Genomic DNA, 12338 nt, shown 5'->3' on the forward strand with positions numbered 1-12338 from the left:
AAAGCAGCTGTTTAAGAGAGAATAGATCCATCCACTGCAAATAGTACCTTGTACTGCAAACACAATAAGAATCATGTAAAGGTAAGAGTATCTTAAGTGTAGACAAAGAATTTAATTTCAACCTTCTGTACAATAAAGTTTCAAAAGAAAGAATACTTACAATTTCTACACTTAGTGACGTATTACTTTCTTCACTTGCCTTAAGTTCTACCTTGCCCACATAGAACACTAAAACCAAAAGCAAAAAGAGTTAAGAAAATCAATGCTAAAACACATGATGTAAACTTGAGAATTTAAAAATTTACTGTCTTGTGTTACGATATAAGGGAAATAAGAACTAGCTTCTATATTTTTGCAGCTGTTCTTCCATCTCTTCACTTACTATTTCAACAAATTAACTAGTCCAATAGCTATTTATTTTCTGTATATTTAATTTTGCTGGCTGTCCCTAAATTCCTTCTAGCAATTCTTTTCCCCAAAACAGAAAAACTGCAGTGTACATCACTATTAATGCGACTCCAACTCCCACAGTGAGAATAAAAAGTGTGGATAAAGGCAAAGTGATACTTTAAAAATCACTCCCTTGGGAATTAAAGAACTTTCAGGATACCATAATTCAAACCATCACTCAACAGTCCTTGAGAGCTCATAGGCCAATTTTGGAGACAAAGAGGAACTCCTACAACACTTTCTTCCTGCATCCACACATTAAGTGCAGACTATAGAAAAAGTAGTAAACAGGAATGCATATATGACATCACCCAAATCATGTAGGAGTTTACTGTGTCAAACACTATGGAAAATTTACAGGAAGGGGGGGGCAGATAATCTAATCTATAAAGCACTCAGCATGTGGCTACTTGGCAGAAGTGACTTCATTTTCTTAAGTATGTCTCATAGAAGCTGTTCATCTTTTACTATTTTTTTTAGTACACACAAAGGGAATACGACTGCCATTTCCATTTGTCTTTGTCTGTTCTGTCACATGACACTTTTAAAATAAAAGTAGGCTCTTAAAATAATTCTCCTAAACAGTATTTCAACTTCTATTCTGACAGAGTTAGACTCAGTGTGGCAGACATTAGCATCTACCATAGCATACTAGTTTCTTTTTTTCTCAGGTTTGTAATTCTTATCTGCAATTGTGTGTGATAAGAAAACAAGAATCAGAAATAATAGACTACATGTTCCTGTAAAAGAAAAAAACCCCACATTTGGTATTTTTAGAAATTATACAAAATCTCTCTAAATTCACAAGAAAATTTATTACATACCTAGCTTTTACATGGGAACTAAAAGTTGCTTCATTATTCAGAATATAAAATAATTGGACATATTCTCCATAAAAATAAAAGGAAAAAGAAAACCACTAACCTGAATAATTACAGACATGTGTTATGTTGCATACAATGGTTTCACCTGCTGTAGTTTTTTTTGGGAGAGGAAAAAAACAACTAATGAGTAAAAAAGTTGAACATAAATCCAATATTGACACACGCATTTACAATCATTTAATGTTTTAAATGTAAATGTCTTTACCTTTTAGAAATATTTGACATACTAGGTTTCATTCCTTTAGAGCACTTATCAAGACATTTTTCAAGACTTGGTATTCAGAAACATGCTGGCTTTGACTAATTAATTTTGAATAATTTTCTGTAACAGTTTCCACAAAGGACTTACATGCAAGTGGTCTCATTTTTTTTTTCATTTTTTTTTTATTTTTTAAATCCAAATAGAAACAGAAATCAACATATTAATAAGCTCTTCAAATATCAGAGAATTCAATCACTAGGCAGCACATTTTCTGATTGTGAGGATCCTGCTATGGCTACTTATGATAGCATGAAGCTAAAACTGTTTACCTGATAGAATTCAACTATGATGGCAACAAACATGTATGCTCTCATCTAGTAGAATGTGTCTTTGTTTAGTTACAGCAACCTTTTGACTGCTCCATAATTTCCATATTTTTAATACTACCTAGACTGCTAAGAAATAACACTGATCCTAAATCAAGGGTACTGTAAACAGATGACTCTGTTGTATAATATCAAAATAAAGGACCAGAAAGTTATTTGCATCCAAGATAAAACTCCCACACATTTTTATAAAAGCAACGTGGCAGCAAACTTTCCTTACTTAAGCAGATAGATTGGCCCCCACTAATGGGAAAACAAATGCTATTTTCTCTGCTGTTATCATTAGTTAATACCAAATGAGATGGGAATTTTTTTGACACTTCTTCTGTTGTACAAACATCTAACTGTTAAAATTTGATGCTTCATCAATTTTGTCACCATCAATAAACAGCCATCAGAGGATATGAATTGTAAGCTGGTGGTAATATTCAAATTATTAGAAAAAAATAGTTTTTCAGACAGCAGTGTAGAGTCCAATAAATTTGATGGTTGGACCTGATGATCTTAGAGGTCTTTTCCAACCCTAATGATTCTATGATCCTAAATTTACTGTTCCTTGTGTTGGCAGTTGGCAATGAAATAGTTACAAAACTTGTATCAGCTCCAAGCCAGTTCCTCTTTCACTTGCACTAATTCAGGGTAAATACATTCTAGTGGGTCTACTTGGCTCCTACATGAATAATCAAAAAATTAAATTCAGTCTACTCCTGGTCCTACTTTTCCTGCCCTGAGGTCAAACATCATGACTTTATTCAGTTTGCTTCTTTCTACTAAAAAGCATGAGGATTTTTTTTTCAAGCAAATGTGGTCCCCGAGATTGTGGTTCTTACATCTTCATGGTAACCTGCTGATTTGACTTACAAAATAACCAAACTCTTCTATATGCAGCCATCTAGACAAGTATTCTAGAATTAGTCCTTCTGCCAGACTGGAGTTCAGTGTGAAGTAAGGCAGATCGGTAATATGACACACCACAATACCAAGAAAAAAGATCCTATTAAAAATATTTGGGAGCAGACTTACTGAACTCAAGAGAAACCGAAATTTTGAGAAGCACAAAAGAAGAGCAGTGGTGATACATGAATCCTACCTGGTGTTGTGGTGGAGTAATAATCAGTGATTCGAAGGGTTTCTGTTAAAAAAAAAAAAGAAAAAAGGTTTAAAGTTTTCACATTTTAACTGCAAAAGCCTATGAAACACATGTCACAAAAATAACCTTTCTTATTTTTACTTTGGACTCCATCTTCCTAGGAGAAGTGTAAATATATGACGAATCATAAGGGGATTAAATTACTTGCAGCATGAGAAATACAAAAGCAGCAATCAGAGTAAGATCCATCCAATCACTTGTTTATATTCCCATAAAAAAAAGTGACTCCAGATTCCCTATTATTCAGAGGAGAAAGCAGTGTTTTGACAGTGATTCCCATTTCTCCCATTTTACATGGGCTCTTCAGCCTAAATTGAATGATGTTCTAAAAATGCATCTTTTCATCAGCAATGAAGAGTAGCAGGATCTCTAGCTCACATCACAGGCATGGAGGAACCTGTATTGACATGGGATGAACCTGCTCCTTGTTTTCAAATGCAAAAATCAGGAAAGAAAGGGGTAGCAAGTTCTTCTGACTGAGTCTTTACTGATCCTATTTGGCAACTCATTGTAAGAACATATATAAGTGCCTCTAAGGAATGGAGTGCACATTTTACTTCTGAAAAATACTTTAAATAGTCAGAAAGCATAGAAAACACTCTATCTGTAGATATATCAAAAAACTATATGCTTGCTAAAAAATAAATACGTCCAATTTGGGCTTTGGGAAGCCATCTTGAACAAAAAAGAAAGGTCAACAGTTCAGTGTCAGTTAAATGCACCTCAGAGCCCTACCCATGTGGACTTAAAATACAGATTGCAGATAAAGACAGATTTAAAGATCGTGTAAGAAAATAATTCAGACTAAACAAATCCCAGTTATTTAAAAAAACAAAAACCAAAAACATGCATGCAACAAACATCTCCCTTGAACCCTTACTCTCTTCATGCAAATTCTCACCTGCACTTTGTGTAGTCTCCTCTGAAGACATATCTGAAGTAGAAAAATGTAAAACAGTAAAATCAATAAAAATGTAAAAAAGCCAAAAATGCTAAATCTAACAAAATCTAAATAAAAGAATCATTAATAACATCTTGCCTGAAGGATTAATAGGATAGGTGACAAAAGTAACAATAGAGGATTCTGGGGGAAAAAAAGATAAAGAAGTAAAAAACTGTATTAATAAAGTATTTCAGGTCTATGAATTTTTGAGAAAAAAAGATCAAGTATGCATAATGTTGAACACAAACTGAATATTATTTATCTAAGTTCCATTTTAAGAAAAAAACAAAGCTTGTTAAGAATGTTCACATTATTTCAATACTATAATTGAAATAATGACCATATTATTTAAAAAACCTGAACAGAAAACAGTTGATAATCGAAAAGTTCCTTTTATTGGTTTTATTCCTTTAGAAGATGCAGATGAATTTTGCATAGCCAATTGCAACAACTGCTTAATTTCAAAGGCCTTTTCCTGCATGAACTCACAACATTCATAAGCAGAGATGACACATTGGTTTTGGCAAACCGTTTCTCCGATAACACTATTTTTGTCAGTTACCATACATAAATAAAATAATGATGCAAAGTTTTTTTCAGCTACATCAAAAGAAAGGGAAAAAAAATTAAGACAATAGAAAAAATCTACAGAAGGATGTGCTTAGTGAGCATACCTTAAGTGTCAGCATAGAAACACAAAATGGTTAGAGGACCACTTTGTATCACTCCAATATGACAGTGACTTTTTTTACATGGGCCAGAGCAGCTTCACAACAGAAGAACTTTATACTATCCAAACTTGGTTACTAAAAGCATCACTGTCATCAGAAGAAGTAAATAAAGACAAGTGGGTGCCTCTGCATAGATAGTTGCATATCAAGGGAAAAAAAAAGCAATCTACTGCATTTCTATACGAAAGAGAAAAGTAACTTTTCTTTCTGATACATTTACTTCAACTAGGCTAGCTATTCTGAGCATTTTCAATAGTGCCCTCAATTCCATAGGCAGTGTAAATGCTAAGCCTATTTGGTTCTTAGTCAAAGTATGAGGAATCGGAGTGAAAACTAAGTGCTGCTTTCATCTGTATTATTTGGCTTGGTATATACTACAACAAATATTGAATTAGTTGCAGTTGCTAAAGATGAAGCATAGCCAAAGAAAGACTGTATCTGTAAAAGAACAAAATAATATGTGTTTCTGCCTAGTATTTTTTCTGTCCAGAGTACTATATGTACTATACATTAACCAAGAAAGCAACTGGCTTTCACGTACAAGGTAAGCTATTTCATTACAAAATAGAATGAAACAATTAATTTTCTCTTCAAAAAATAAACAATGAAAACACTGAATGTTGGAACTCATATTAAAACTTTTCTGTATTACCTCAGATAAAAGCAGAAGATTTATCTAACAGGAAATAAAAAACATTGCAGAAATTAGTGAAGTCCTGATTTTCTTACCAGAAGTGGTTGTTGCAGCTGATTCTCCTGAATCTACAGATTTTGTTTCAGATTTTAAAAAAAAAAGAGGGGGAAAAAAAAAGACCATTATAACACACATGATCATCCTCAGCAGCCTTTTATGTTATCAAAAGTTTACTGCATTCACCAGAAGAGGGCCAACACCTGCTTTTTCAGAATAACACTTCCAGGTTGTCAAAAAGGCAGATGTAACAATCTCTGATTATTAAAAAATTACAATTTTTATTAATTAAAATAGACTTGGATGCAAAATTATTTCTTTTCAAGAAATACTGGACAGTTTGCATTGTATAATATTAAGAAACTAAAGATCATTGACCCAAGATATATGCCACACTAGCCTGAAAGCCACATGCCTGTCCTGTCTTGCTGATTCTGGGAATGGGAATCAAGCATACACAAGAAGATGGCTGCAGCTGGGTATGAAGAACTCCTCTCAGACTTTGTATAATAACAGTGAGACTTGCCACCTCAAATTTAACCCATACATATCTGTTCTCTTTTCTATCCTACAAAAAAGGAGCATTAAAAAACCCCTGATTTCAAGTTCGAACCTCTGGTCTTAATAGGAACCAGTCAACTATTTATATAGCAAACACTGGCCACTAGATTTTTGATATTGTTACAGTCAGTGTTTTGATGAAAAATGAATTAGGAAATTTGATATCTGACTGACATAGCCACTTGAAAGTTAGCCCTTTCAGTCACTGAGTGGTTTTTGATAGTGTCACAGACAAGTCAAGTCACAGGTATCACAGAAATATAATCTAAAGAACAGCTGGATGCAAATATGAAGGACTATATACCCAAGGTATTTCAACATCTTCTCTCAAAGTTCAAAAATCATCCTATAATGTTGCTTACAACACACTGATTATAGTGTAAAGCCTTTCCTTCTTCTGTAGAAGACTTAAATCACAGATACCAAAAGTTTCTGAGGAAAACCAGATTGGTTTTTTGATTAAAAATGGTAAACAAGGAGTTTCTGAAATGCTAATCATTCATGATTCCTTGCTCAGACTGCATTTTCTCTGGAAAATTACTGCTGCCATTTGCACCATGAAATTGGCTAATAAGTCACCAGGATTATATGGATAATCAATTTAAAATATTTGCATATGCATAGCTATCTCCATGAATTAAAAAGTAACAGCAGCAGCAATCTTCCTACACACTTTCTAAAACAGAACAATGGGGAAAAAACCCACAGAACCCAAATATACCTGTTATCTGTTTTCTGCCAGGCAACGTAGCAGTAGTTTCAACTGCAAAGGAAGAAGATCTTTTAGGAGCAGAAGCTTTTATATGTATTTGTACACACACATATATATATACACATAGTTTTTTAAACACAACCATTTTAGATGTGCTACTCACCTCAGTTCAAGCTGGTTTGCAAAACTACTTTGCATCCATTGAGAAATATGTGTCAAGTCTTTCTGAAGTTGTAAATTGAACTGTTTTTTTTTACTCAGTTTATCACTTTTATACTTATAAAAATACAGATTAGGCCATGAGCTTTCCCACTACCCTTCCATTGCCAGTGTTTTTAGAAAACTGTTCAGCACATTTGCTTGAGCGAAGATGAAGCAGACTGAAATAGCAGCAACCAAAATGTAACAAGTACAGACAACTGTGCTTTCACATGGTTATTTTCGTAAAAATGGGGAAAATTAATGCTGATGAATTATTCAAAAAATGAAATTTTATTAATACAAAGAGAATTGGAGAAATTAAACAGCAACAAAAGAAAGCAGGAGGCACCAGATTTGGGTAAGAAGGGTTGCCTTATTCTGTACATCTTGACAAATTGCATGAGGTGTACTTCAAGAATGAATGTACTAACATCATGATGCGCATATACATCACGAAGACACTCACGTGTCCAAGAGCTGCACCACCAAAGAACATCTAAACAATGAGCAGACAGATCAGGCTGCCAGAAAGGAAGTGGTTCAAGTGAACGTGGACTGGGAATGAAAAGGTGAGCTGTTTCTAGCTCAACGGGCCCAGGAAACATGTCCCTAAGTGATGCCTTAAGGTACTTTTAGATTTTTGATTTTTCTAATTTTTTTAAGTTTTATAAGTAGCTATATGGCAGAAGTAGATTTTAGAAACAGCAGCATTTATTCCTTTACCCTTTCCCTTAGCATAGTAACTACACACATTCTTCAACCCTTTTACCCCAGTTCCCCATGTCAATACCCCCGAATTCCATTAAAATGTTTGGTCTCTTGTCAAGATAGGCCTATTCTGTTTAAAGAACACTTGTACTCTGGCCTAAGCCGCAGAGTACAGTCAAGAACTGGGTAACCGTGTGCTCTTTGTGCTCTGAAGAAGACCAAGTGATGAAGTAGGTGGTCTTGAAAAGACCCCAGCCCCAATTCCCTAGGAGCAGGCTGGGGGTGGACCAGGGCAAAAGCCAGAGGGTGGAAAAACCTGGGATTGGACAAACAATATTATAAATTGTAAGCACCTGAGGCAGAGGGGCGTGCGCATTTCATAACTTCTGTGCCTTGGAGGCACGATTAAATCCTTTTCTTATCTCACCTCTAATTAAATTGCTCTGGAGATTTTTTTCCTCAGCTCCTTTAGGCATCGCTAGGGATTCCCAGAGAGAGATGCCATACAGAGATGGGCTCCTGATAAAGGGGCAGATTTGACAATCAAAGCTATGACACAACTACTCATGAATGTGAAACGTGCTGTAATCAAGTAAGCCAAATGAGTAAAATCTCCCTGGAATAGAAGATGGTGTCTGGGCTATCAATGATGAGGCCTAGCAGATCAATTAAATCCCACCACTGCTGCAAGCCTGCCACAAGGCAAGTGCCACGTGCTTCCTGTGGTAGAGAAAACTAGCACATGGCTACAAATGTACACTGCAGCCTGTGTCACCACTCAAAACATCACCCTGGGCCTTGAAAAACATGTGGCAACACACCATCCCATACAGGAAGACCCTTAAGATACAATACTGACCTTAAATAATATGTAGAACTGAAGCAGTAGTCAGATAAAACTCTTGTGTATTGTTTAAATAGGTAAATAGTTTTTTTAAGGTAGAATGGGGTGAATAAAAATAATTGAGTCAATTCTACATGAAGAAGTGAATTTCTGGCTAGAGGAGAAAGTATCCTTCCACAGGTGGGCAAATTGATCTTCCTACTACAGAAAGTGAATTCCATCTCCAAAACTTTACCTGTTACTGGTCCTGTCTCACTAGTGGTTAGCACCTTGTGTAAAAGCCCTTATCTCCAACAAAAAGGCTCTTGAGGAAATTCAGTTCTCAAAAGGAACCCATCTCTCAAATGCCCAGCATTTCACAGCAAACACCACCACACTGTTTCTTCTGCCCACCAAAAAAATAAGTTTTTGCCCAGGAAATCTGACCTTAAGATCTTTCTCACATAACCTTGTGGATTCGGTGTAGACATAGTCTTGCTGTATGCAAACTGTATTTCACATCCTCCATATCCCTTCAATTTGCTTTGTGAATTTTTGAGAACACAAGTAGTACCCTGAGGCAGGTAAGAAAATTGCCCACTAACATATTTAGTATTGTAGGTTAGTAAGAAGACAGTGAACTCTAAAAATGCCAAATGCTTTTAATAACAGATCTAGCAGTACAGGGAGTAAAATAAGCTAAACACAAACCATGAACATGGAGCTGACAAATACAGCCAGTGATGATGGCACACATAATCTGAGGGGCACTTTTTTTCTGGACAAAAACCTAACCATTACTTCTCTTACAGCACAATATTCACATGCCTAGAGTTGATAGAAATTATTCATGACACTTGTCCTTGATCAAGGTGCAGAATTAAGTTCACTAACCAAGTCTTTCATCAGAATCACCTTATCATATATTACTAAATATCACTTACATTTGTTAACCCTCCTCCTTTGCTGTGTTTAAGAACTAGAAAAGAAAATTAATAAGGTTTATTTGGAGAAGAATTAAAGTTCAATCCAAAATAACTCTAAAGTTGACATGAAAAAAGGGAAGTAAAATAACTCAAGGTGTGCTAGTTACAAGCCAACAGAAAATATATTTCCCTTATGTTGTTTACTGTTGATAAGAGCAAGAAAATCCACACATATATGAAACATCCATTTATTTGCTCTGTGGATTTTTATTTGCAACATTGTTAGTTCAGGATCATCAAATCAATATACCTAACATATCCTATGCCAAAACATGACATCATATATTCTAGTAATACTTTGCTACATTTTCTCTAATAGAAAATATTCCTGAGGATTCAAACAGCAAATAAATAGGCAAAAAAATTTCAGTATTATTCTTTGCTTTTGATGCAAAGGACATAGAACAGAACCCCACAAGAACTGTTTGCTTTCTTTTCTGAGGGAAAAGGCAACCCCATTACATGAGATAAGCACCAGTTTCTGTTACTAATATGCATCATTAGAAGTAGAAGTAGCAAGTCCCTTACTGTCTTCATATCACTTTGTACTGTTCCGACACAAACAGCTACAGGCTAAGTCAAGACTTGAGAAACCCCTTTGTGTAGGCAGAGGAAACTGTTCCACTGGTATGAAACCTGTTTAGCCTACCATAACTCCATATCACAGCTGCAAAAATTGTCACAAGCTTCATTTCCCTTTCATTTTTCACAATGACTTTGTATGACAGTGGGAACCACTGTGACTTTAGCATCTTCCATCTGGTTGATTAAACCCACTAGTAAAAGTACTTAAGGCTTGGTGCACAAACTGATGTAGCTCTGAGAGAGACCAGTGTCTGACCCTAACTAAAAAACAGCCTTGTGATTACAGCATTCCTTAGCATGACAGCTCTTAATTCTTAAGCAACTGGCTCTTTTAGGATGTGATGGTCTCTACATGTCCTGCTAAAGCTGTTCCACCAAGCAACACAGAACTGAAAAATCAATTCAGCCAAAGGGAAAGAAAGGCAGAAGGAGGCTTTGTAACACAATGGTCAAGATGAGACAGATGGTTCTGGACCCTGCACCAAAGGCACTATCACTCATAATATGCTATTTTTTCGGAAACTCAGACACAACATACAGAAAAAATCCCTTAAGGCACGAAGGGTGTCCACTGTTCTACCTCCAACTGGAAGAATTTAAAAAATCCTTTCCTTATCCCTACCTCCAATCTAACTTATGAGCAGTAAGCTCTTTCTTAATGTTTTGGAAAGGCCAACACCCTTTCTGATTCACCTGTCTTCAGGCAACCGGCTCTGCCAGCAGCAGTTCAGTTTTTCCAGGGCGGAGAAGTGAGAAGCAGCTGGAACCTGGCTGCCGATAACACTTCATGCAAGAAGTAAATTACTGGCAGCTGTTTTTGTCCCCCTGTCTCAGGGGAACAGTGTTGCTGCTGACTAATCCTGTTTTACCTAACACTTCTTGATCTCTTTTAAACTTCTACAGAAAGGACCCTTTGAGCAAGCTGAGACAACAACTATATGGCTTTCTTAGGAGGAGAAAAAGAGTCTGAGCTGTAGTGAACTAGAGCTCTACATGGACTTGGCTGTTAGATAACCATGACTGTATGTTGCTAATAAGATCAGTTTTGACTTACAGGTGCACATAAAAATACAAGGAAATACTTAAAAATTAGATTTTCTAAATAAGAAGTTACAGCAAAACCTTGAGTGCCTAAAGTTTTTTCACCAAAACTTCACCTGATTCAGGCAGGGGAATTGACTCCCACCAAAAATGCCAAAGTGGAAGTTTTTATTCCAGTTTTTATTATCACCTTCTGGTTTTAAAAAAAAAAAAAAAGTAAATAAAACCATTTTACATTGAAATGTCAATTCCACACTACATTTTTTAATTCTATACAAATCCTCTTCTACAAATTCTTACAGGCAATAGTTATTGGTATTTATTACAGCAATCACCAGTACTGTGCAGCAACTACTGTCTGTTTGCATTCAGTGAAATGAAAATGCCTGGCATTAATACGTTTCACAGGACTTGTCACAAAAGAACCTGAGAAGCTCAAATAGCAAAACTTCAAAATGGTGCTGCTCTAAAGTCCAGCTATTTACAGAAACAGGCACCAAAAATATGACATTCAATTGTCATATTCAAAATAAATCCATATTTTCTATTAAGATATTAGGTCCCTTTAACATTTGAAACCTTTAATGAATAAACATTCTGCCAAAGTGAGCCATCCTGTCACACAAGGCATTAATAATAATAACACATAAAAATCCTCCCCAACTAACAGTTGTTAGTTAGTTGTACACAGTAGGATAGCCTACCTTGATTTTCTATGTAAGTTAGATTTTGAGGCACACTGTATATAAATTTCTAGGACAAAACTTATGTACAATCTTTGTTTTATGTTTTGGTGCCCCTCATGACACCTCATATCTGCTCTGACTCCCTGTGGTGGAAAGGAGGAATTATCAGTGACCATTGGACAGAAAAATATGTAAGAAAACAATGACAGTGCTTTTTCACATCAAGGTCTGTCACTTTGGCCAGTTTTAGTATCCTTAACAGAATATTTAGGCACAAGTACTTTTAACTCAACTTTCATGTTACATGGTTTTTAAGAAATCAGATTATAAATATAGTTTTTATCTGTTTGTAGAAAGCTGTACATTAGATACTGAGGTGGATCAAATCACCTATTCTCCAGCAAGCTGATTTCCAAAAAGCCATTTCCTTTGATATCACAGAAGGGGAAGGGAACAAGAGCAAAGAAAGAGCAGGTTAAATATGCATTCTGTTAATAGGTACAAAGTAGAGTGGTACATGACTCATCAAAAAGGCACTCCAGAGGTAGGTACTTTTTTCCCATCACATTTACTTCCTTCAAGAGTTTCTAGAGGTTTC

General features: G+C 35.6%; 1 protein-coding gene across 10 annotated transcripts in view; it reads right to left on the reverse strand.

Annotated features, from left to right (window-relative positions):
* ADGRG2 (adhesion G protein-coupled receptor G2) overlaps positions 1 to 12338 on the reverse strand; it is a 65768-nt gene that overhangs the window by 28146 nt on the left and 25284 nt on the right. For 9 of the 10 annotated variants that reach the window (XM_064646718.1, XM_064646720.1, XM_064646725.1 and 6 more), the window contains 6 exons: positions 6720 to 6761; positions 5476 to 5508; positions 3974 to 4006; positions 3013 to 3054; positions 1375 to 1422; positions 161 to 228 (listed from right to left, as the gene is read on the reverse strand). In XM_064646718.1, coding sequence (XP_064502788.1) covers positions 161 to 228; positions 1375 to 1422; positions 3013 to 3054; positions 3974 to 4006; positions 5476 to 5508; positions 6720 to 6761 — 266 coding nt within the window. The remainder of the gene's footprint in view (positions 1 to 160; positions 229 to 1374; positions 1423 to 3012; positions 3055 to 3973; positions 4007 to 5475; positions 5509 to 6719; positions 6762 to 12338) is intronic. The other variant, XM_064646722.1, reaches the window with a different exon arrangement.

Source organism: Pseudopipra pipra, chromosome 2 (genome assembly GCF_036250125.1).
Source record: "Pseudopipra pipra isolate bDixPip1 chromosome 2, bDixPip1.hap1, whole genome shotgun sequence".
NCBI classification, from domain to species: domain Eukaryota; kingdom Metazoa; phylum Chordata; class Aves; order Passeriformes; family Pipridae; genus Pseudopipra; species Pseudopipra pipra.